The 27,250-nt window shown below is 40.0% G+C and overlaps 2 protein-coding genes across 8 annotated transcripts in view; both read right to left on the reverse strand.

The window, feature by feature from the left end:
* Nucleotides 1-683: 683 nt before the first annotated feature.
* On the reverse strand, nt 684-15,451 carry wdr13 (WD repeat domain 13). 3 transcript variants are annotated; one of them, XM_061982959.2, is made up of 10 exons: nt 15,367-15,451; nt 12,109-12,195; nt 11,781-12,012; nt 10,405-10,514; nt 10,182-10,312; nt 8,765-9,072; nt 5,278-5,458; nt 2,577-2,718; nt 2,388-2,506; nt 684-1,431 (listed from the first exon to the last, which is right to left on the reverse strand). In XM_061982959.2, exons 2-10 carry the CDS (start codon nt 12,147-12,149, stop codon nt 1,247-1,249), a joined length of 1,449 nt encoding a protein of 482 aa, XP_061838943.1. In that variant the 5' UTR covers nt 12,150-12,195; nt 15,367-15,451; the 3' UTR covers nt 684-1,246. The 3 variants fall into 3 exon arrangements, with proteins under 3 accessions (XP_061838943.1, XP_061838953.1, XP_061838934.1); XM_061982969.1 differs by lacking the exon at nt 15,367-15,451 and adding an exon at nt 15,248-15,312; XM_061982950.1 differs by lacking the exon at nt 15,367-15,451 and having other exon boundaries at nt 12,109-12,213.
* A 6,175-nt stretch (nt 15,452-21,626) lies between these two features.
* Nucleotides 21,627-27,250, reverse strand: part of LOC133621114 (protein-serine O-palmitoleoyltransferase porcupine-like) — a 32,013-nt gene continuing 26,389 nt past the window's right edge. For all 5 annotated transcript variants that reach the window (XM_061983000.2, XM_061983015.2, XM_061982981.2 and 2 more), the window contains 2 exons: nt 25,389-25,499; nt 21,627-25,267 (listed from right to left, as the gene is read on the reverse strand). In XM_061983000.2, coding sequence (XP_061838984.1) covers nt 25,166-25,267; nt 25,389-25,499 — 213 coding nt within the window. In that variant the 3' untranslated portion in view covers nt 21,627-25,165. The remainder of the gene's footprint in view (nt 25,268-25,388; nt 25,500-27,250) is intronic.

Raw genomic sequence — 27,250 nt, forward strand, 5'->3', positions numbered from 1 at the left:
GGAGGTGGGAGGAAGCCGAAGTACCTGGAGACAACATGCAAACTCCACACAGATAGACCAAAAGCCCGGCAATCAAACCCAGGACTTTTTCACTGTGAGGCACGAACTCTCTCCACTTCACGGTTTACTAACGGTATGTTTATTTTAGTTATAAAAAAATAACCTGGTCAAAAGATGTGTTTAAGTACTTTGTGTGCACATTCAACAATGCCAAGATGATTTTGGTCACGATAACCGTGATGTGAAATTTTCATATCGTTACATCCCTAATGGATATTTACTGAGAGCAAAGGCCTTGTAACTATTTTCCTTTATGTTCGAGGGTTGATTTCAAACAGGTTATTTCTTCTCATAAATGTCCTTGAAACCCGGAACATTGAAGAGAATGGCAGTCAAGAACACAAAGCATGATTGATTTCAAAACTTCAAATGGCAGCTAAAAATCTTGTCCAAATATAGTCAAATCAGAATATTAAGATTTACTTTTAATTATCAGTTCTTAACTCTCATGAATTTATCTGCATTGCAGAATCCATGTGTCTGTAACACTAAGGTCAAATATTGTGACGTAGTGTGATGGTTCATATCACGACTGTAGATTTTATTATGTATTAAACTCTACAGTCATGGAAAATTAGAGATGTAGTTGATGCTTTACATTGGTGTATGCAAACAAATGAAGCTTTGTCAGTTACAGCAATTTATTTGATGTGCATTAAATTGAGTTATAAGCATCTGCAATAAATACACACAAACAAACATAATTACAAAATTACAATAATGCAGATGGTCTCAAATCAAAACTAAGACAGTGCACACACTTGTAAAGCAAATAAGGCCTTTAAACAACACATACAATAACAGATACATAAAGAGTGAACAATTGTTACACCAGAGGAACTGACGGTGTCTGAAATGTCTTCTCTGGAGTTTGTCATTGTAACACTTGCACATTCATTCTGTCAATAAACATGCATAGGATAGTATCTTTCTTTGTATAAACACAAAATCAGGTGCAAAGGACTCACAAATGCATACACACAAAAAGTGACCACGACCTTAATAGTTTTTCGAGATGTCCCCACCACCAATGCAGCATTGTGTTCTGCTTGCACTTGACCAGAATGCCAATGAAGTCTAAGAGCAGCTTGTTCAATACAATTAAAAAAATCTACAGACTTTCTGGACGGTTAACAGCAGGTTTGTCTGCACGTGCAGCACGGAAGCTTTATTATTGGTAGATTGGTTACTTTTGCTCCCGCCTCCAGATGATGACCATGCCTGTGGAATCAGCAGAGGCCAGTAGGCTCTCATCACAGTTGAAACTGACATCCAGCACTGGTCCCCCGTGACCCTGCAACTTGTTCACTATTGCCTTAGCGTTGCGTTCAACGTCAAAGAAGTAGACGCAGGCGTCCTCGCTTCCCGTCACTATGAAAAGAGGATGAGAGTGTTTTACTACTATCTTCAAAGTGCAAAGCATTGAATTAAATGTAACAAATATCACAAAGTTTGAAAACACAGAGCTAAGTGACTATATTTAAAATGACAAAAGAACAGCCATTTAAAACGAACTGTCAGTCAATAAAGAGTGTTGAGTTTTATAGTGTGGTTTGGGAGCTATAATATGACAAACAGCCACAGTGACATGAAACAAGGTTAAACAGATCTTGAAAACTGCCGTATTTTTCGGAGTATAAGTCGCACCGGAGTATAAGTCACACCTGCCCAAAATGCATTATAAAAAAGGAAAAAAACATATAAGTCGCACTGGAGACCGGCCAAACTATGAAAAAAAACTGCGACTTATAGTTCGAAAAATACGGTACATTGAAGTAATTTGTGTGGAGTGCATGCAATGAACAGGGGCCTCATGTACTGAGAGCTGCGTGAACGTACAATCATGTATGAAAGTGTTCGCACGCACAACTTCAAGCACATTTCTTTGTTACATCCCAATTTACTTAAAATCTACCAGAGGTGCATGGGGCTTGGCACGCCCAGGCCACGCCCTCTTATAAATACACAAATCATATGGAAAGTAGCCATGTGACTGAGAATGACACACACTGTCCAATGAGGACTCAGTAAGAGGTGCTTCTTTCTCCTGCTTTTGAAAACAGCCCACAGGCGAAAAAATTATAATAATAACTGGTCGGGCATCAGGAAGAAAGTGAAAAAGAAGATGGATGTACATCGCCAAAACAGACAAGCATTTGAAAAGATAACTGCTGCAACTTCACCTTTCCTTCGCTACAACTGTGTGTGTCAGATTTGATACATCGCACTGTTGCCGTGAAAAAGGGCAGACAGCAGGTTTTTGTGCGCACGCAAGCTTTCTACATGAGTGCACAGTTGCGTTGTAGTTCAGTAGCAGAAAACCTTACCAACACAGGCACCCTGTCTGAAGGACATGAGGGGGCAGAAGATGCTGTGGACCAGCTGCGAGCCGTGCTGAATGGAGAAGCTTTTCTTTAGCTGTAGCCCACCTTCGTTATCCACAACCCTACAAAGGTGACAAAAAAGGCATTAAATCAAATTAATTGTACAAATGCATTAAAATGGCCAGAGCATACCTGTAGAGCAGCAGCTTATTGACACAAGCATTGACCAGCAGGGAGGGGTCCCTGGCCTCTCGGCTAATCCAAGAGCGAGCAGAAATGCTGCAGATGGAGCTGCCTTCACTTACCACCAGGCGCTTGGCTTTTGCCAGCTTACCTGTTGGTGAGAGGGCGGGGCAGACAGAAGAGACATGTCACCCACTAACTATTTGCCACATTGTTTTTGAGCTTTCCTATAAACTGATCTGGATATCACACTTTAATTTTGATTTTGTAGCGGCATTTTGGAGCAATTTCTACCAATCAATAACACCAGCAGGTTTGTTTTATTTAAAAAGGTAAAAACAAGGCCTGTAACAAATAAGCAATATTATTCGGGGATTGGTTTTAATTCAAAAGATGTGAGTGCATCTGTACACGGGTCCCTGAATTGATCCAAATGTAAACTAAACCTGCTGATGGCCCAATTACAACCTTATGAATTGGTTTAAGTGATCTGCTACGCCCCCGAAAGGCCTGTCCTTCTCTCGCTTCCTGAGAAACTTGCACAAGACTTGTCAGAGTAACGTAAACAAACAAGTAGACAAAGAGGGAAAGACAAAATGACTGGCATGCACACGATTAAGTCAAAAGTTTGAAAGAGATTGTATCAGAGGAAAAGTAAACTTGATCACACTGCTGACTTATGCAAGGACTGTAAAACAGCACTGAAGTACAGCAGTAGCATGACCAGGGCTGGAATTAAACCACAGCAACTACGGCAAAAGCCGCGACAGCCCTCGTCACTTGCCGAAATGCCCTAAAAAAATTTACCAACATCGACGGCAAAAACATGCCATGACCGCCCTTGACTTTTTACTTGTTAATGGACGAGGGATGTAACGGTAAACGGTACAATGATAATTTCCAATAAAATTCCAGACATTTAGTAATACCGTCTAATGTTGTAATTACCGAAACCCCGTCATTTATTAATGCATTTTTGGCGAAACGAAGTCAGGCACACGCGCACTAGTGTCGTTTGGCTTGATAATCATGGCGGACTAACTACATGGCCTTTGCTTCGGAGATTTCCCCTCGGAGTAAACGGAGCCAAGCGCTTGGTTTAACGTAATTTTTCCTCGCTTCCTGGCGTGTGTTTAAGAGTGCACTGCTGTGTTTAGATAGAGACAGTTGTCAATATTGGAGACAGACGCACTTGTCCCTACACTAAAAGTATACAGCGAAGGAGAAAACTATTTGATGTTGCTTTTATTTTCTCAATACAGCGTCTATCAGCAACTGTGACTGAGCGGTAATGAGGTGAGGAAGCATGCAGCAGGCGATGTGTTGTGAACGTGGTCACAATTTGTTAATAAAGTCTTTAGTTTGTTTACTGGGATGCTCACTTGTCCTTTATTTAACTGCAAACTGAATCAGTGTTCAAATAACATCAATACTAAAATGTTTTGTCATCTCATCGAATTGAACGGCTGTGAAGATTTTATATTCAATGTGAGAGGTGTCACTCCTCTTTATTTTTGTTGGCCAAACTGTTGCACTGAACCACAAGAAGGCGTTGTTGGAGAAGAACAAAGCTTGTTTATTAGACTTCATCTTCATTAGCCAAACTGCTTTGAGTTTTATATTGATATCAAAAAATAAACACTGTTTTTTTTACATTAAAAACAATTCATGTGACACAGCATTTTGTTAATGTTTTATTGTGTAGAGTTAATTCCTATACCACATATTTCTGCTCAAACGCTTTATGGATCTGTTCTGATACAGCATCTAATGTACGTACATAACAAAAAGCTGACAAGTTGCCTCGAAAGAAAATAATGTTTGCCTCGGTGCCCTTCCAACTTGCCTTGGAGCCCTAAAATATAAGCTCTCCTTTAAGGCAACACTTGCCTTGACCTTAAAAAGTTAAAATTTGAGGCCTGCATGACTACATGACTATGATCTACAACACGCACCTTGTAAGAAGACTGGAGAAACTGGCAACTAAAAGACTAGTACAGCTAGTGCAAAGACACAACATGACGAAGACACGGATAGTCAAAGCTTCTTTCAAGCAAAACTTGGCCATAACTCGCTTGAGCCAAGGTAATAACTTCTTCAGCAGCCTGTTTGATTGTTAAAGACTTTAAACCTTATAGTGTTGTGGAGAATGGGGGCATTCAGGAAATAATAAACATATTAATGCCTCAGTACAAGATACCAAGTTGACAGCATTGTTTTGACAAATACGTTTCAGAGCTCTATAATAAAGTAAAAGATGAAGTCAATTTGTGCCGAGGGCAAAATTGTTAAATAACTAAGTCTGTTTTCATCGTAACAATAGCTTTCCAAAGTGGTTGAAGTGTAATGTGTTACAGTAATAAACACAATGGCATGGTATGTCATATAAACAAAAAATAAAAATAAAATACTTTTCTGTTCTTTTGTAAAGTATATTAAAATAAACAATGTTATATTTGTAGAATTGACCTAAGATCATATATAACACAGTTTAGTTAAAACTACAATCTGTAGTAGATTACATTATATTGCATCGCATTGGATCAAATCACATTAAATCTTATCATTTTAAAATGAATATTTTCTGATACGTATTGTTCTCCATGTACTGTATTTAGGTACGTATGGAATGGTCTTATTGGAAAGATGCACACCTATAGTAAAATCCAACACTAATGATGTCATAAATATCAGTTAAATGTGATGGTACCTGTTGCCATGTCAAAGAGGAAGGAGAAGATACTGCCCCTGTCGTCCCCTGCCCAGAGAATCCTCCCTGGAGCATCAAAGGACAGTGACAGTACCCGGCCTGTTAGTTTGCTGGAGCCACCCTTCACCTTCTTCCCTGTGGAGATGTTTACCACCTGCAGGTGGTGTTTACTGTTCCCCACCTGTGGAACACAAGTCAGAGTGAGAATCCTCCATGTTTTTTTCCAAAAGAAACAGCACAACATTAAACTTACATAATCTAATGTGTTCCAAAACAACATGTCAATGTTATCCTGTGTAGGGATGTCCCGATCCAGGTTTTTGCACTTCCGTTCCGATACCGATATTGTTTTTGCACTTCCGATCCGATACCGATACTGACCGATACTGGCCTATCCGAGCATGTATTAAAGTTTAAAGTTATTTAGCCTACTTAGTTGTCAGAATCATGTTGAAAAGGGTTTTAGTACTCTTGATAACAACTAGCCAGCTGAATTAGGGGAGTTTGAATAATACACAATGGTTGGTAACAAGAAACTGACCTGTTTATTCAAGGATAAACACAAAATAGACAAAATTATACATGACAAACAGAAATGGCATCATTGAACTAGGGCTGGGCGATACTTTTTTTAATATTGAGATATTTTAAGGCCATATTGCGATACACAATATATATCTCGATATTTTGCCTTAGCCTTGAATGAACACTTGATGCATATAATCACAGCAGTATGATGATTCTATGTGTTTTGATTGATTGATGGAGACTTTTATTAGTAGGTTGCACAGTGAAGTACATATTCCGTACAATTGACCACTAAATGGTAACACCCGAATAAGTTTTTCAACAATGATGACGAAAACTGTTTTCTCTGTCGTGTCCGTGTGTCGAAAATTGTTATGCGCTTATTTTTTTATTTGATTTTGTGCGTGGCATAGATTTGCCGTGCGCAGAGGACGCTTGAGCAGTGCGAGTGCGCAATTGCGCAGGCGCGCACCTTAGAGGAAACGTTGGTCACACGGCTGCGCAAGCATCACAGCTAACGTTAGCCATGCTGCTACCTCTCTGCTGGGAGAGGACGTATACGTATGTGACGTATGACGTGACAGTATGTGACGTATGACGTGACAGTATGTGACGTGTGTAAGAAGGTGCACTTGCTGTCTGTGAGAAGGAGACACAGGAAAGAGTGAGAAGAGCCTGTCGTGTAATGCCAGCAGCTAAAAGCAACTGCGTTAGAATCCACAGACCTGTGGATATGTTGAAGGTGTGCTGGAAAATGCGGAACGGAAATTGGGGAGCAGCAGAAAAGTGGAATGTACCGGTATTATTTAAATCGGTGTGTTGGAAAACACAGACCGGAGATTTTTTTTTAAACTGGATCTGGGTCTGCATTTTCCCATGCCTTGCCGATACGCATTTTTTGGCAAATATCGGCGGCCGATCCGATCCAAATATCGGATCGGGACATCCCTAATCCTGTGCAAAGCTAATAATACACAACTGCTGAGTGCATCATCTATATACACTAGGGATGTCCCGATCCGATATTTGGATCGGATCGGCTGCCGATATTTGCCAAAAATTGCGTATCAGCAAGGCATGGGAAAATGCCGATCCAGATGCAGTTTAAAAAAAAACTCCGGTCCGTGTTTTCCAACGCACCTATTTAAATAATACATTCCACTTTTCTGCTGCTCCGTAATTTCCGTTCCGCATTTTCCAGCACACCTTCAACACATCCACAATTCTCACGCAGTTGCTTTTAGCTGCTGGCATTACACGACAGGCTCTTCTCACTCTTTCCTGTGTCTCCCTCTCACAGACAGCGAGCGCACCTTCTTACACACGTCACATACTGTCACGTCATACGTCACATACTGTCACGTCATACGTCACACACGTATACGTTCTCTCCCAGCAGAGAGCGAGGTAGCGGCATGGCTAACGTTAGCTGTGATGCTAGCGCAGCCGCTAAGGTGCGCGCCTGCTCAAGCGTCTTCTGCGCACGGCAAATCTATGCCACGCACAAAATCAAATAAAAAAATAAGCGCATAACAATTTTCGACACACGGACACGACAGAGACAACAGTTTTCGTCATCATTGTTCAAATATTGTGACGTCTGTCGAGACGCTTATCTCCATTCGGTGCCACACGTCCAGACCATCAAAATGCCGAGGCAAAAATGTCCAGATCAACACCGTATGAAAAAATTAGTGATTTTTTTAGTTGTGATTTCCTTCTCTGCATGGAAGTTTAAAAGTAGCATATATTAATGCAGTATGAAGAAGAATGTTTTAATGTAGACATGCAAGCCTTGAAAGAACATTTTGAAAATCAAGACTACATTTCCTGCAAATGGGTGCATTTCTACCCTATATTTTAACTTTAGATTTATTCTCATATCAAACTCTTTTGGCTGTCTTTTTGACACTTACATCAGGCGCCCCCCTCCACACCCTGGATTATAAATAATGTAAATAATTCAATGTGATTATCTTGTGTGATGACTGTATTATGATGATAGTATATATCTGATAGTATATATCTGTATCATGAATCAATTTAAGTGGACCCCGTCTTAAACAAGTTGAAAAACTTATTCGGGTGTTACCATTTAGTGGTCAATTGTACGGAATATGTACTTCACTGTGCAACCTACTAATAAAAGTCTCAATCAATCAATCAAAACACATAGAATCATCATACTGCTGTGATTATATGCATCAAGTGTTCATTCAAGGCTAAGGCAAAATATCGAGATATATATTGTGTATCGCAATATGGCCTTAAAATATCACAATATTAAAAAAAGGCCATATCGCCCAGCCCTAGTTCAATGATGCCATTTCTGTTTGTCATGTATAATTTTGTCTATTTTGTGTTTATCCTTGAATAAACAGGTCAGTTTCTTGTTACCAACCATTGTGTATTATTCAAACTCCACTAATTCAGCTGGCTAGTTGTTATCAAGAGTACTAAAACCCTTTTCAACATGATTCTGACAACTAAGTAGGCTAAATAACTTTAAACTTTAATACATACTCGGATAGGCCAGTATCGGTCAGAATCGGTATCGGATCGGAAATGCAAAAACAATATCGGTATCGGATCGGAAGTGCAAAAACCTGGATCGGGACATCCCTAATATACACTATAAATCATTTGTGCCAGGTCAGCTACAAAATATTCACATGAACAATGGGATCCAACATACAGCATCTACTGTCATCTGTCATGCTTAAGTAGATGAAACAAATAGAACTGTGTGCATCCCGCTTTGCCAGTCCCTCACTTGTCATGTTACAAATACATACTGCCGGGAATAATGCAACAACATTTTTATTAAGCTACTATAACGCAAATAACACGGAATTCAAACCACAGCGTTTAAAAGAACAGTAACATTTTGAAAACAAATAGTTTAACGCATGATTCAACCGAATGAACTGATTCAAACATGTTTGAAGTCAGGACTCACCACGGTGAGGTTGTTGTTCATCGGCTGGAAGGTGCAGCAGAGCAGCTCGCTAGATTCTGGGTCTCGGACCTCTCGGATGCACCGTCCATCCTCTGTGTTCCAGATCCGCAGGGTCCCATCTAGTGATGTTGACACGATGACGTCATTGCTGAGGGACCAGGCAAAGTCTGTGACAGGACCTCCGTGACCTTTCAGGGTCACCTTTACGCTAGCAGGAGGCGGGGAAAGTGTCATGATGGACAAGCTGCCGTCAAGCGAGCAGCAAGCCAGGAGGTGCTTGTCGTCGTTAGCAAACTGCAACCGTGGAACTGCAACATGGGCAGGAAGATAGCGTGAGCGGAAAAGTTAACATAATGCACATACTACTGTACTAATAAGGGGTTGCATGACTTTTTAAAGTCAACTCTAACCGGATGAAAGACTAGTCCCTGATGACATCCATATTTTTCCCCATCATAAAAAAAAACCTGGGAGGAAGCAATATATTGCAACAATTTGTATTCAGATTATATTCAAAATATTGGCAACCATGAGATTTTTGACATCACAGATGTGCACAACACAGTGAACCTCAGCTTCCATACATCAGTGATGTGTTGTGCAGTTACAGTTATGTACAGCTCTATAGAGGAGGATGTCCACTGATCAGTTGTTAGGGACACACTTTCCCTAATTTTCACACAGGCTGTCGGACTGATGTTTGTGTTCCATGACGTGTTGTATGATGGGGCTTTGTAGCCAGGCTCATAAAATGCAAGCACTTCTCTGAAGCGCTCCCCATGTACTGCGGCTAAAGGTCGAACGTCTTTGACAATGATATTCATTGCACTTCTACATTTTTTATATTTTTATATATTTGCACATTGTTTTTCTAGCATGCACACATCGCACTGTATGGAATGGCCTCAATCTCGTTACCTTGCGTAATGACAATAAAGCTGATTCTGATTCTGATTCTGACAAGCAAATCAGTGGTTTACTGCCGTCTTTTCTCTGTTTCAGCAGTGTGTTTGGTGAAGTCGCTAAATGAGTGCTGCCGCAAGGATTTAAGCCGTTCTTTAGGTAGCATTAGCTGGTGCCTTTTCAAATGAGTGTGCATAGTACTTGTACTTTCATTGTGTTTCAGAATCAGAATCAGATTTAATGGTCAAGTATGATTAACACACAATGAATTTGACTTGGTAAGAGTGTACTCTCGATGTTCAATGCAAAAAACAAGACAAACTACATTGAGAACAAACAGACTTGTATAGTTTGCAAGTGACAGTGCAACGGGTCTCATCTTTGGTGAAATGTTTCCATGCACGGACCCACCAACACTCTCCCCTGTTTCACTCTCCGAGGCATTCAGGTTGTAAAATCATGTTTAAAGTGCACAAGTATGTACAACCACACCTACTAAAAGACATTTGCCTACCTGCAGAGTCAACATGCTGGTCAAATATGTGGTGCATTCCAGCAAAAGCATAGTTTTCACTCAAAGTTGTGTCCCCAGCCATGGCTCGACTCGCCTCAGCCACTGATGTTGGCACCAAACTGCCCGGAGGCCTTCAGACCAAAACCAGCATTGTCAGTACTTCAACATACAACACATCTCAAACATTCTGACATTTGAATAATAAAACAAAAAAGTGATTAACCTTTCATCATGGACAGCTCTGTTCATCTGGGCCTGCAGCTGGTAGGAGCCTCTACTGACGGACCGGCGATGGCCACGAGCACCTTGGGCACGAGGGTCCTCCTCGAAGTCCTACTCATGATGAGAAGGAAGGGGGAGAAAATACCTGTCAGAGAGCAAATAATAAATACTCTGGGCACTATGAACTTTTCATATACATACTTATACAGTATATTGGCAACATAATTGAAACACCTCGAATCAAAATCATCAAATAAATTAATTTAACACTGCATTGTAGATAAGGAGAGACTATTTGGTTTCCCATAAAAATAATATTTGCAATATGACATTCGGACAGTTACATGCCATCAAAAAAAAATTATCCTCAAAAATATGTCCTACAATGCTATATGTTGCTCCATTACAAGCAGCAACATGGAGCCACAAAAGTCCAAAAGATGAACACTTGTTCATAAAAACATTGAGAAGCTGCAGATGATGTTTTTGACATGTTTCAATTCGCTCTCTAGTCCTGACTCAACAAACTGGATGGTCGAGCCTTATTTTTAGTAGAGGCATACATAATCACTAGCTGTGAACTCTCACCTATACGGTCCGTCACTCAAATACGTTCCTGTGGAACATAAACAGCAATTTTCTAGTTCCCATTGTGACACGACGGAGACAGTATTGCCAGATGTCATGAGAAACAAGCAACCAGCACAATGAAAACAATCAGATAATAAGCAAACTTCGCAACACTGGACAGAGAAGCAGCCCAAAGAAGACACCGCATTAGTCCGTCTCCCAAGGTAAATGCTGAACAATATTATTTCATTATTTATAAAACTACAGCAGTTGTTTATACTACATGCTACTGTAATGGGTTTTTACAGTATTCCTTGTCTAAAAGTTTAATTTTCTTCATAAAAAGGCATGTTACATGTTAAAATTTAGCATTTTTGGGGAGGGCCAAGCACGGATTAAACAGATTTAAATCTATCTTAATAAATGCGGGCTGCTTTAAGATACGAGTTTTTGAGTAACCAGCCCAGTCGTGGAACGCAATGTGCTCCTAAGTTGAGGTAACAGTCTACTTTAAAATCATGGAGAATGTTACTACAATGTTACTACAAGCTGCAAAATGGAGAACAACTACATATGTTACATTTTCCGGAACAATAGCCCAGTGTGTCAATAATGTTGCCAATATTTTATATGCGATACAACAATATCCAATACGTGCAGGCAGTGCCAGACAAGCTGCTCAGCTTTGTATGCATGGACATCTTATAAGGGTTGTCAAATCAATTGACACCCAAAGTATGTTTTTAGATGTCTTCTTCCAAATTAGCATTCCTTCTCTCTCCCTCTTTAGGTTTCTCTGGGTCTGACCTCCATGCGGTCCAGTGTGGTGCGGGAGCTGCGCACACTGCTGGCCCTAAAGCTGCTTTGCTCTGACAGGGGCCCGTAGCGCAGGGCCAGCAGCTGACTGCGCAGCCTCAGATACTGCCTGCGCAGCCCTGGCTCAAAGCCACACTTGGCGTTCTCTCTGAGCAGCTGGCTGCGTCGGCGGATGTATTGAGTTCGGAACTGTGGGAAGGTGGGCGTGCGGTAAGCATTGTACCTGTGGTAAAACAAAATGAAAACACAGCGACTCAGAAGGGTTCAGTGAAAATGGCACTGTCTAGGAAAGTTCTGTCACTGGTTAAGTTTGTCTCACCTTGCGTCCACTGCCAAAACCTGCTGCCAAACAGCTGCCATTAGACAATCACACTGGAAGAAGAGGAAGCCACTGCCAGGGCAGGAACTAGGAACAAACATTTATTCATACTTGTTGCTGCACAGAAGGATGAAATTCACATTTAATTACACACTTACAAGATACAATTTGACTGAAAATGGGAAATTAGGTAAAATGGTGGGTGTATATATATATATATATATATATATATATATATATATATATATATATATATATATATATTCATGCAAGTGTCACCATCTGCGTTGGTTAATTTGTGTCTTTATTACAAAAGCTTTTTTTGTCACTGAATTTATGTAACTGAATATTTTGCAGTACAAATTTGTGAACTGGATTTTTTTACATTACAAATATTGGTAGCAAAATGCTTGTTTTAAAATTCAGTGTATAAAAAGTCAGTGTATCAAATTCAGTCTTTTAAAATTTAGTGCTAAAAAATTCAGTATAGAACATTTTGCTGCTTCAAAACGCATGACCCACTTCCGGCGAATTAAGACTGAAGCAATGGATTCTGTTTCAGAACCAGCCAATGAGGTGTGAAGTTTGAAGTCACGTGACACAGGTCTTGCAAAGCAGCAAAAAGGCAGTTACCTTGGGTACATGGGCAAAATACAACATGATAAACATCTCAATGTGACCTGCTGGATGTTTCCAAACTATTGAAGTGATTCTAATGGTTAAAATCTCCACTTTTGACATACAGGTTACTGCGGTAACCATAGGAACTGCGTCACAGCAGCTCATGCAGACAAGGCAAGAAGTAGAGTGGACGGGGCTTGTTTACACAGCAACAAACTTGAGACGCGAGTGTCTGATGGAGACAGATTTCTACAAAAAAGTTCTGCAGAAAAGTGATATTTATGTTTATAGAATATGTGAATGTTTTTCATCTTTTGGGTTATATATTTTGCCGTGTTTGTTGTTCTTACTCAATTATTTAAAAAAGGCGATCAAGGAGGTGGTCTGGGACTAGGAGAAAGATTCATATATGCTCAATGTTCAGTGTTTTATTTAAAGTTAAATTAAGTTAAAGTACCAATGATTGTCACACACACACTAGGTGTGGTGAAATGTGTCCTCTGCATTTAAACCATCCCCTTGTTCCACCCCCTGGGAGGTGAGGGGAGCAGTGGGAAGCAGCGGTGGCGGTGCCCGGGAATCATTTTTGGTGATTTAAATTAAGAATTCTGTTCTAATGACAACAACTTCAAGATTAATAGGATAAGGCACTATTTGAAAGCTCCTACCTCAATTTTGAACTTCATTTATCATCAAGTGCTTTCTAGTCTGGGAGGCCTAAAACTTTTGTTATTGTGTAACTACAATATTGATAGGATTCCTGTTTCTCTTTCAAGCTTCCATAAACAATCCCTTCTGGCATGGTCTCTTCTCTATAAGCCAGTGGTTCTTAACCTGGGTTCGATCGAACCCTAGGAGTTCAATGAGTCAGCCTCAGGGGTTCGGCGGAGGTCAAAACACACCCGACTCATCGTGTAAATACAAACTTCTCCCTATCAGCGTATTACGGATACGACAACAGCTGACTGGTTTGCAGGTGTGTAATTTGTTGTGAGTTGATGCACTGTGTTGGTTTTGTTCTTTGAACAAGGTGATGTTCATGCACGGTTCATTTTGTGCACCAGTAAAAAAAAACATGGTAACACTTTAGTATGGGGAACATATTCACCATTAATTAGTTTCTTATTAACATGCAAATTAGTAAAATAATGGCTCTTAACTAGTCATTATTAAGTACTTATTAATGCCTTATTCGGCATGGCCTTATTATAACCCTAACCCTCTAACCCTGACCCTAACCCTAACCAAATAACTCTAAATTAAGTCTTTATTACTTAGAATATGTTCCCCTAGTGTCCAAATAACTCTAAATTAAGTCTTAGTTACTTAGAATATGTTCCCCATACTAAAGTGTTACCAAAAACATATAACTTTGTCTTGAATTTGAAAAAAACAAACATTTTATTTTTCACTAAAGAAGGGTTCGGTGAATGCACATATGAAACTGGTGGGGTTCGGTACCTCCAACAAGGTTAAGAACCACTGCTATAAGCACAATTTCTCACCTACGAAATACTTCATTTGGTACAAGAGAGACATATGTTACAAAAGGAAATCACTTTTCCTCAACAATTGGTTCAAGAATGGTATTATTTTGGTGAGTCAGCTTTTCAATAAGTAAGGTAAACTTTTTAATTACAAATAATTTCTCAACCATTTTAAAGGTCCCTGTGACTCCCAAACAACTTGCCATTGTATTTGATGCCATTCCAACAGGTGTTGTTATGTTGTACAGGGGTTATTCATTTCCTCTTTCTCCTGTAACAATTGTGAATGATCCACTTGACACTCCTGTGGGGAAACTTTGTTTTGATCAGAACATTGTGCCTTTCTGGGTCGCCGGAGTCTATCTCAGCTGCACATGGGCGGAAGGCGGGGTACACCCTTGACAAGTCGCCACCTCATCACAGGGCTAACAGATAGACAGACAACATTCACACTAACATTTACACACGAGGGCCAATTTAGTGTTGCCAATCAACCTATCCCCAGGTGCATGTATTTGGAGGTGGGAGGAAGCTGGAGTACAATTACAGAAAAATCCGCAGCTTATTACAAAAAAAATATATACATTTTTTACACCCTGAATTTTCTATACACTGAATTTTTAAACACGTATTTTGCTACTGATTTTTGTTCACTGAAATTGTCAGCATAATTTGATTTAAAAAAAAATCAGTTAACAAAATTCAAATGCAACAAATTCAGTTACATAAAAAAAAGCTTTCGTAATAAAGTCACAAATTAACTTCCATATAATGCCTTCTCAAGAAAATGGAACATACTCACTTCATATCATCACATAGCCTGGAACATTCTACTAAAGATCCTGTGTCAGCGTGAGCAAGCGAGTCTAGTAATAACCGGCAAATGAATAAGTGTCACCACGTCTATGATCAAACCTATTCCGAAATGTGTGATTATTTCTGCTGACAGTTATATCTTCATTCCGAAAAGGTTGGCGAAGCTTTCACTGCTAACGCGGCTAAGCTAGCATTCAGCAGGCAACAATATTTACCATCTATTCTCGGTTTACACAAAGTTACTCGTCGCTTGTAAGTGCTGGAGATGAGACCAAACATTCACCGGGACGAAAGGGCGAAGAAACGACGAGAACAATATTGGAAAAAGACGTACCTTCTTCAGATTTTCCCCATCGTCGCTCTTCCGGTAAAGTCACGTGACATGCTGGCGCCAGGAACCCTCAGCAGATGTCAACGTGATGGCGAATGTGGGTTGGTGTCACTTTATTCCGAACATCACATCACATATTTCCAGTTCTTTCATTACAGCATGTTCGAAAAGGAGTAGGAAGAAGCAGAGTTTATTTAATCTTGCCCGTTTTCATGTCATGGCAGGGATGTTTTTTTTAACCCATTTGTTTGTTCTCTATTTGTTACACTATAGTAATTTAATAAATGAGTACATAAATAAATGTGTATACAATGAGTAAGTAAATAAATATTAAAAACATAAATAAACAATAAGTAAAGTTCTCATAAATAAATATGTAAATTGTTTATGGTTCACCTATTAGATGAATACGATTCAAACATTTTTTAAATGGGGTTCAAGATGTTTATCAAGATTCTTCTTCTTTGTACTATGTGCTTGCTCCCAGTATAATGAATTAGCAACCATTTTTGTGGCATTTTCCGACTATTAGCATCCATTTAAGCTAGCCGCCGTGTATATATATATCCATCCATCCATTTTCTACCGCGTATTCCCTTCGGGGTCGCGGGGGGCGCTGGAGCCTATCTCAGCTACAATCGGGCGGAAGGCGGGGTACACCCTGGACAAGTCGCCACCTCATCGCAGGGCCAACACAGATAGACAGACGTACATACTGTATATATATGAATTCAGCTGAGATAGGTTCCAGGGGGTGCTGAGGCCCCGCGGCCTCGAAAGGGACAAGCAGTAGAAAATGGATGGATGAATGGAGATATATATATATATATATATATATATATATATATATATATATATATATATATATTTTCATATCAGCACCCCCTGGAACCTATCTCAGCTGAATTCATATATATACAGTATGTACGGTATATATATCCAATATAGCCAATCAACCTATCCCCAGGTGCATGTCTTTGGAGGTGGGAGGAAGCCGGATATACCGTATTTTTCGGACTATAAGTCGCAGTTTTTTTTCATAGTTTTTCATAGTTTTTTCATAGTTTGCGACTTATACTCAGGAGCGACTTATGTGTGAAATTATTAACACATTACCGTAAAATATCAAATAATATTATTTAGCTCATTCACGTAAGAGACTAGACGTATAAGATTTCATGGGATTTAGCGATTAGGAGTGACAGATTGTTTGGTAAACGTATAGCATGTTCTATATGTTATAGTTATTTGAATGACTCTTACCATAATATGTTACGTTAACATACCAGGCACGTTCTAAGTTGGTTATTCATGTGTCATATAACGTACACTTATTCAGCCTGTTGTTCACTATTCTTTGTTTATTTTAAATTGCCTTTCAAATGTCTATTCTTGGTGTTGGGTTTTATCAAATAAATTTCCCCCAAAAATGCGACTTATACTCCAGTGCGACTTATATATGTTTTTTTCCTTCTTTATTATGCATTTTCGGCCGGTGCAACTTATACTCCGGTGCGACTTATACTCCAAAAAATACGGTATATATATATATATATATATATATATATATATATATATATATATATATATATATATATATATATATATATATATATATATATATATATATATATATATACATACATATATACAGGTAAAAGCCAGTAAATTAGAATATTTTGAAAAACTTGATTTATTTCAGTAATTGCATTCAAAAGGTGTAACTTGTACATTATATTTATTCATTGCACACAGACTGATGCATTCAAATGTTTATTTCATTTAATTTTGATGATTTGAAGTGGCAACAAATGAAAATCCAAAATTCCGTGTGTCACAAAATTAGAATATTACTTAAGGCTACACCAGCAGATGACATGGCACCCCAAACCATCACCCAACCATGCAAATTTTGCATTTCCTTTGGAAATCGAGGTCCCAGAGTCTGGAGGAAGACAGGAGAGGCACAGGATCCACGTTGCCTGAAGTCTAGTGTAAAGTTTCCACCATCAGTGATGGTTTGGGGTGCCATGTCATCTGCTGGTGTCGGTCCACTCTGTTTCCTGAGATCCAGGGTCAACGCAGCCGTCTACCAGCAAGTTTTAGAGCACTTCATGCTTCCTGCTGCTGACCTGCTCTATGGAGATGGAGATTTCAAGTTCCAACAGGACTTGGCGCCTGCACACAGCGCAAAATCTACCCGTGCCTGGTTTACGGACCATGGTATTTCTGTTCTAAATTGGCCCGCCAACTCCCCTGACCTTAGCCCCATAGAAAATCTGTGGGGTATTGTGAAAAGGAAGATGCAGAATGCCAGACCCAAAAACGCAGAAGAGTTGAAGGCCACCATCAGAGCAACCTGGGCTCTCATAACACCTGAGCAGTGCCAGAAACTCATCGACTCCATGCCACGCCGCATTAATGCAGTAATTGAGGCAAAAGGAGCTCCAACCAAGTATTGAATATTGTACATGCTCATATTTTTCATTTTCATACTTTTCAGTTGGCCAACATTTCTAAAAATCCCTTTTTTGTATTAGCCTTAAGTAATATTCTAATTTTGTGACACACGGAATTTTGGATTTTCATTTGCCACTTCAAAACATTAAAATTAAATGAAATAAACATTTGAATGCATCAGTCTGTGTGCAATGAATAAATATAATGTACAAGTTACACCTTTTGAATGCAATTACTGAAATAAATCAAGTTTTTCAAAATATTCTAATTTACTGGCTTTTACCTGTATATATATTCTGTTTCGTAGGTTTCTCTGCTCGTCAGGGGATTTTTTAACATTTTATTTTATATATTCATATTTTATAAAATCCCCTGACGAGCAGGGAAACCTGCGAAACAGGCTTGTAGGGATGATATAGCCTCTTGTGTTTTTTCCTGACCCAACGTATATTCCGCTCTACCCCGGTATTAAGCACTGTATAACGGATAAAACACAGAAACATCGACTATTTATACATATATATATATATATATATATATATATATATATATATATATATATATACAGTACATGTACAAACACACACATATATATATATACATATATCTATCTATCTATATATGTATATATATATATATATATATATATATATATATATATATATATATATGACCCCGGGAGAATCACTGATGATGTGTCCAGGTTGCACCGTGAGGTGTATTATGAAACCGATCCAGTATGGCATCGCCATTGACTTCCAGGAAGAGGCTGGATGACAACCCCGAAAGAGTGGTGACAACTGGAGAGACAGTTGACAGCCCGGAAAGACGGCAACCGGGGCAGGGAGGGGTAGCATCCCAAGCTGCAGCTCCCGCAAGAGAGCACCCATATAACGCTGCGAAAAACCCTGAAGACACATAAGACCAAGATAGGCTGCCTGAGGAAACCCGTGGTGCAATGCACAGGGCCAGTACCCTGTACGGCCCTGATGAGCTGGAGGAGGACCCAGGTCCGGACACTCCCCACAGTGCCTGGAACCTCCAAGCACCACTGGCGCAACCCCGGGGAAGACCGTCGGAGGGGGGACGCGTGGCGTGGAGCGCTACCTGGACACAAGTCGAGGGACCGATCACCCTCGGCAGGGTCGCCCGGGAGAGGGTGTTTGATTAAGACCCGAAACACCCTATGACCCCGGGAGAATCACTGATGATGTGTCCAGGTTGCACCGTGAGGTGTATTATGAAACCTATATATATATATATGTTTGTGTGTGTGTGTGTGTGTGTGTGTGTGTGTGTGTGTGTGTGTGTGTGTGTGTGTGTGTGTGTGTGTGTGTGTGTCTGTGTGTGTGTGTGTGTGTGAGTGTGTGCTGCTTTGACACCAATTGCGTAATCCAATAGATAGCAACATAAGTAATGGAAGAATTGTAATGAAAATGTCAGAAAGAGGTCCTGAAACAAGGGGTTTTGTAGTTTTTATTATTATTCATCATACATGAGCTTGTCAAAATACTTGTTGTCAAGGTTTATACCGTTTTTGTTTTGGTTTGTTTCCTGGTATATAAAAAAAAAAAATTCTCAAAATAACCTAGTGACGTTTTTTACCTTCATTGCTTTGGTTATTTTATTAGGGGAAACATTTAGTGCTGATGCGCACTAGTACGGATGCTCAGTGGCACTGGGCAGCACATTTTTATGGGTATGGCAAATTTTTCCAGAACACCAGCTCTTTTTGTGGCACTAAATAAGATCTTGTTAGTGGTCCAATTTCGGTCCTATGGTTTGTTTTTAATGCTGCATAGGCTACCATTTAGTTGCTATAATCAAATTGAACACTTCAAGGGCCCAAATGTCACTACTTATCAAAAATACAAACAGTGCTAAGTTGAATAGATTTAAATTGAAGTGGTCAGGGCCTGTGCCCTACCTGGCCCTGAACAATTCCTCACAGTGCACAGGTTTCCAACTCAAGGCCGCATCATTTTATGTGGTCCGCAAAATCTTGGAAATAGTACGCATCAATAAAGCACTCTATCTTTTCTTACTAAATGTATTCCTTCTTTCCATTTTGACCGAGAAAAAATACAAACACAAAAATACATACTATATGCAGTTGCATATTTTTTTAACTTTAATCATGTCTATACATTTCAAAAATATGTTGGTTAAAATAGAAATACATACTTAAATATCTGCTTGACTTCTGATTTCAATGACAATAGATTTTATGGTTTAAAAAAAAAGGCAAATCATTTTACCGTAAAAATAATCTGTGGTACCGTTTTTTTTTCCATTTTCAGTAATACACCGTAAAAACAACAACCATATAGCTTTCATAGTATAAGGCAGCCATAACTTCAACGTGGCCCTCAATGAAAAATAGTTTGACACCAGCTGGCATCGTAGTTATGCCAGGAGCCGGCCCATCATGCTATAGTCTACAATACATAATACAGTCCAAATACAAATGTTGTAGGATTAAAGAGGGACAACTAAGCAAATATCTTTGTTATGAGACCATGTTACGATCATTCATTTTGCCTTGTTGGAAATGCATTCCATGACGAGTTTTAGATATCTAGTACCATATTTATGATCTCAATGAAACAAATCATTGATATTCATACAGGTATACTTACTGTACTGTCAATCAGCATAAACAATGTTCCAGCAGCTTCACAATGGCAGTATGACAAGGTCAGCTCGGAGGTTTTGCCTGGCTCAGCAAAGACCTGCAGAGCCGCAGGGTGTGCTGCTCAGCTGACGGGGCTCTTTGCTTGTTTGCGGTGCTCTTTCTCGAAGGGGCCCCAGTGACAGAGCCATTCAGCTGCACGGGCCATAAATGACGGTGTGGAACGCCACATTTAGCATTGCATTCTGTCAAAAAACCGGCAAAGGTTCTGGAGCACAGCCAAAATGCCAGGAACAAAAGGTGAGCAAACATATGTTTATGTATGTATTATTTTGGTGGATAGCAAATGAGCTGAATAAACAACTGATCTGAACTTCAGCCTTTGACTGCATGTTTTCATCGCTTTTAGGTAATAAGTCGGACAAGAAGTCAACCACCAAGGTAGGAAAATAAGGTTATAATTTATTTTTCCTTCCTGCTCCAAATTCTGTTACATGTTTCTTTTGAATTGTCCTCACCCCACAGCAACCTCAAAGTCCTAAAGAGCAGCCAAAGAAAGTTGATCAGAAAGGAGATGACAACAAGAAGCAAGGAGGTAAGCATGCAGAGGCCAGTCAGTGCACCCTGGTAAACCTCACTCTCTAACACCTAAGCAGCTTGCACAATATATGGAGTTGACAGCTCTGGATTTTAGATAAATGCCCAGCACTTTTGCATTCTCATTCAGCGGACCCAGGTTCGAGCCCTGCGAGGGCTGGACCAGGTGGGTTACACATGTGTTTTGGGACACTACATGGTGATATTGCTCTGTCCCCAGTGAAGCTATCTGTCCGTGTTCCATCTCCTCGCAGGACAGCCGAAGGGAGAGAAGCAGTAACTTCCAGGCGTTTGTGAAGATGGCTTTAGAGACGTTGCTGGGGTCCTGCCGTCGTAAACACGGGGGGCCCCGAGGCAGACAGGGCTGAGCTATAAGCCTTCCTTCAGTCCTCTGAGTCTGCCGACTGGGTAGTTGGGTGGTCGTCCAACACAAGATCTGCTCACCTCTAATAGAGATGGAAAATTTAACCGCCAGCTGTCCCTACCTTTATCTGTTCCCCAAACTGTCCACCCAACATTCTGGATGTTCAGACTTCAGTAGAAAATAGACCACTGCTAAGGGCAAAATCACAGTGTGTCATTCTATCCCAATTTAATTGACTGTTTAACAATCCTTACATTTTCCTTGTAAATAATACAAATATTCAAATAAACTCTTTCTTACATCAGTCCAGTGTGTGTGTGTGTGTGTCACTACTATTTCATGCTGACAGTGCTTTCTAACAGCTGTATAAATGTATATACTTAAAAGAACACAATAAACTAGGGTTCATGTAAAATTTTTATAAAACAATGATCACAGGTGTGTCAGTGAATTCACATTTACAGGAACAATATTCATACTGAAAATACTTTAATAGGGTTTCGTTGTACAGAGACTGAACACTCAGGCTCTGATCTAACACTTTGCAAGCTCGTCAGGATGCAAATCCTTTTGACGTCACAAATACAGAGACTGTTAAACCTAGTCTGACAAAACAGGTCATTTCATTTCTTCAGGTGATCACTTGTAGTGCAGAGTACAGCATACAGTATATGCAGGATACAGTCACAACATGACAGGCTGTATATTAAAACTAATTTGACATATAAATATGTCTGTCAAAAATAACAAATTAATCACAACAAATATCGCATGAATCATGTGGATACACAGATTAATGGCACAATTTATTTTGACCGTACATGTTTTTTGCCATAACCGCAGATGGTTACCGGAAAGGCTGAGGGTTGATATAAGGTCAGTGATCATGTCAATGCATACGTCGGTGCAAAGATGAGCGAGGAGACTGACTGGTGTTCTTGCTGGCAAATTTCACTCTGAAATAAACGCTGACGGGACTTTAGATACAACTGTTACAACATTTTTAGCAAATAAATTAAGTGCATTCAAGTAAAACACTTTAAAATGTTCCTGTATGACATTTTGACAATAAAATATTTTTAGAGTTTTTTGAAATTATGCAAGCGAGTGATAACGTGATTAACCATGATTAACCCAAATTCAAAATTGTGATTAATCTGATTCAAATATTTTAATCATTTGACGGCACTACATATAAATCAAATCGGGGGGTTTAAAAATAATGTGCCATACCCTGATTCAAATGTTTTTTAATATGAAGAGTACAGTGAAACCTCAGTTTGTCATATGCTCTACTTTTTCTATGATTAGTTTTTTGATAAAAATGTTCACTAAACTAGTTTTTGCCTGCACAGCCTTCCGTGGAATCAAATGGCCAGAAAAAGATCAGGTGACTCTCAGTCACTGTGCTTTTTTGAGTACAACTGCAGTCGCTGGGCTTTTTTGGGTACAACTGCAAAATAACCCACCATGGGACTAAAGAAACTTGATAAAAAAGGAAAAACTAACTAACCCTTTGGAACGGATTACTAACAAAATCCAAAGTACCACTGTATTTGAAATCCATCCATCCATCCATCTTCTTCCGCTTATCCGAGGTCGGGTCGCGGGGGCAGCAGCCTAAGCAGGAAGCCCAGACTTCCCTCTCCCCAGCCACTTCGTCCAGCTCCTCCCGGGGGATCCCGAGGCGTTCCCAGGCCAGCCGGGAGACATAGTCTTCCCAACGTGTCCTGGGTCTTCCTCGTGGCCTCCTACCGGTCGGACATGCCCAAATGTATTTAAAAAAAACATTACTAAATTTCACCACGATACATACATTTCCTGATTGACTTTCTAAATGTAAAAATTACAAAAGAAGATTACAAACTTTTAACTCCATTTGAAAAAGACAAATCAGTATTACCGTTTGGTTTAAAGGCCTACTGAAACCCACTACTACCGACCACAGTCTGATATTTTATATATCAATGATGAAATCTAAACATTGCAACACATGCCAATACGACCGGGTTAGCTTACTAAAGTGCAATTTTAAATTTTGCGCGAAATATCCTGCTGAAAACGTCTCGTATGATGACGTCAGCGCGTGACGTCACGGATTGTGGAGGACATTTTGGGACAGCATGGTGGCCAGCTATTAAGTCGTCTGTTTTCATCGCAAAATTCCACAGTATTCTGGACATCTGTGCTGGTGAATCTTTTGCAATTTGTTCAATGAACAATGGAGACAGCAAAGAAGAAAGCTGTAGGTGGGAAGCGCTGTATTGCGGCCGACTGCAGCAAAACAAACACAGCCGGTGTTTCATTGTTTACATTCCCGGAAGATGACAGTCGAGCTTTACCATTGGCCTGTGGAGAACTGGGACAACAGAGACTCTTACCAGGAGGACTTTGAGTTGGATGCGCAGACGCGGTACCGTGAGTACGCATGCAGCTGCGGCTTCCAAACATTTGATCGCTTGCCCGTACGTGCGTGCCGCTATGTGCATGTCACGTACGTAACTTTGGGGACTTTGGGGAGGTGAACGGTACTTTGGGCTGTGGGATTGAGTGTGTTGTGCAGGTGTTTGAGTTGTATTGGCGGGTTATATGGACGGGACAGGGGAGGTGTTTGTTATGTGGTATTAATTTGTGGCATATTAAATATAAGCCTGGTTGTGTTGTGGCTAATAGAGTATATATATGTCTTGTGTTTATTTACTGTTTTAGTCATTCCCAGCTGAATATCAGGTCCCACCCGCCTCTCACAGCATCTTCCCTATCTGAATCGCTCCCACTGCCCTCTAGTCCTTCACTCTCACTTTCCTCATCCACGAATCTTTCATCCTCGCTCAAATTAATGGGGAAATTGTCGCTTTCTCGGTCCGAATGACTCTCGCTGCTGGTGGCCATGATTGTAAACAATGTGCAGATGTGAGGAGCTCCACAACCTGTGACGTCACGTCACTCGTCTGCTACTTCCGGTACAGGCAAGGCTTTTTTATCAGCGACCAAAAGTTGCGAACTTTATCGTCGATGTTCTCTACTAAATCCTTTCAGCAAAACTATTGCAATATCGCGAAATGATCAAGTATGACACATAGAATGGACCTGCTATCCCCGTTTAAATAAGAAAATTGCATTTCAGTAGGCCTTTAATACTACTGTATGTAATAATTCATTTCAGGGTGTCATTTTAGGCTTTGGAAAACCATTTTAACTCATAAAGTATGAAAATAATCTACAGATACACAATAAATATTGGACTATATATATTCTGTGCTCTCATCCTAATGTAAACTCACAAGTCTGCTGCTGAAAACACTTGTGATTTAGGAAGCACTGAACATAAGAACATTGTACAATGTCAGACTCCTAATTGAGACATGGCAAATAGAAGATTATGAAACATTTGAGGTGAAGGAAAATGGCACAGTAGCCTCTGAAGGCGAGATAACGGCTCAATCGTCAGAAAGAAGGAGCAGATTTCCACCATGCTGATAGGTATTGATTGTGACTCGCAGGGAGACATCAGAAACGGCTGTCACAACATGAGAGCTTGATGACTGCAGTGTCTCAGATTGGAAAAAAGAGGATGCCATCGAGAGGAAAAGAGGAAGGAGAGCGGCGTGTATATCAAAAGGAGTCCCCAGCAGGTCAGGATGACACTAATCTGCGTATTGACTATAGTTCTCCCCACCCTGATGTACTTTACAGTCACAGAGGAGAAAAAAAAATCACATTATTGCTTCTTTCGCTCTTTCTCAGTTTTAAAGAATGAGGCGGTACATTATCCAACATCCAAATGTGACCCAGTGGCTTGTCCAGCTCAGATCGGACCACTTCTGAATGGTATGGTGGGTTATGTCATCCTGTAGAGACATGAAGTGCACGCAGTCAACCTATTTGTTCACACTTCTCTCCAAAGATGGCAGCTCTTGCCATGAGTACTATTGTCCAAAAGGATGCAAAACAGACATGATATAACCTTACCTCATCCTCCTCCATGTAGTCAACACTGGAATTAAACACTGAACCCAGGTATGTCAGATGTAGTATTGCCAGAGCGCTGAATGCTATGTTGATTATGTGCACCCATAGCACCTGCAGAGGAAGAGACAATATGCTTCCAGTTGGCACAATAATCCTCCACCTTTATTCACTTTGTTGCATCTTTATAGATAAGTATTATAATGTGCAGTCCAAGCAGGAAGCCTTTTCTTTTCAGGCATCAATATTCTCCCTTCCTTATGCTCAGGATTTGTCTAACCAATCGAGCATAACAGGTCTTTACTGGGCTTCCTGCCAGACACAGTAATTCTAAATTATATCACTTGACAAAGCCTGGCAGACCGTTGAGGGTCCTCTACTTTGACCACTGCAGATGTAATTTTCTCTAGAATTATAACACCATACCCGCGCTGGTTTCATAGTACATTCCTTATGTCTTTTTAACTGTTAGAATATGAATATCTTCTCCTGGCAGACCATACGGCAGTCTAATTTGTCGAGTGGGAGGTCTGAATGGATGCTGTTTTAGCATTGTGTTTGTGTGTGTGTGACATGCTCCGTGTCAGTATTATATGCGGTTATTTTTCATTTCTGTTTGTTTGATTGTGGTTCTGCGTTACATCAAAAATTAGTGGGTCTCGATTATATTTTAATGCAGTTCCAATTGCAGATAATTGTTTACTTAAGATTTGGAGACAAGGTTGTTTGTGCTCTGCTTTATTTGACCAAAACTCTTATCATAGTTCTTTTAAAAGATACTTTTGGCTATAATCAATTGATTTCTTGGGAAAATGGTACTTTTTTGGAAATTATTTCTGCACACATAAACCATATTCAGTTTTAACATCTATTGATAATATTTAATTTGAACTCAAACAAAAACCTGAAATGAATTTACAGTAGTACCTCAACTTACGGGTTTAATTAGTTCTGTGACAGCGTGCTCAGCTCAAAACACTTGTATTGAAAATAATTTTAATACATTTAAATTGTGTTTGGCCCCACCAAAACAGCATCATTTTAACACATAAAATGTGTTTTAAAAATAAAAACTGATATTTAGATAATATATATTGTATAAAACAATTCAATATAATATATTAATATGAAGTAATGTAAAAATAATGTAGAGAAGACTTCTACAGTATCTCCTTCCAGCTGCTTCTCCATCAAACACACTATCAGCAGCATCTCCATATTTTCAAGGATAAACGTCCGCCGTTTAGATTTTATTTTAACAACTTTGGTTGGCGTTAGACTCATTCAGCTTCAGTATGGTGCAGACTAGCAGTGATACACTTAAATTGCTTGGTCAAATACACACTCTACACTAGGGATGTCCCGATCCGATATTTGGATCGGATCGGCCGCCAATATTTGCCAAAAAATGCGTATCGGCAAGGCATTGGAAAATGCCGATCCAGATCCAGTTTTAAAAAAACCCTCCAGTCCGTGTTTTCCAACGCACCGATTTAAATAATACATTCCACTTTGCTGCTGCTCCCCAATTTCCGTTCCGCATTTTCCAGCACAACGTCAACATATCCACCAGTCTGTGGATTCTCACGCAGTTGCTTTTAGCTGCTGGCATTACACGACAGGCTCTTCTCACTCTTTTCTGTGTCTCCCTCTCACAGACAGCAAGCGCAGCTTCTTACATACGTCACATACTGTCACGTCATACGTCACATACGTATACGTCCTCCCCGAGCAGAGAGGTAGCAGCATGGCTAACGTTAGCTGTGATGCTAGCGCAGCCGTGCGAGCAACCTTCCCTCTAAGGTGTGCGCCTGTGCAATTGCGCACTGCTCTGCGCACGGCAAATCTATGCCACGCACAAAATC

The sequence above is a fragment of the Nerophis lumbriciformis genome, linkage group LG01 (genome assembly GCF_033978685.3).
Source record: "Nerophis lumbriciformis linkage group LG01, RoL_Nlum_v2.1, whole genome shotgun sequence".
Taxonomy (NCBI): Eukaryota; Metazoa; Chordata; class Actinopteri; order Syngnathiformes; family Syngnathidae; genus Nerophis; species Nerophis lumbriciformis.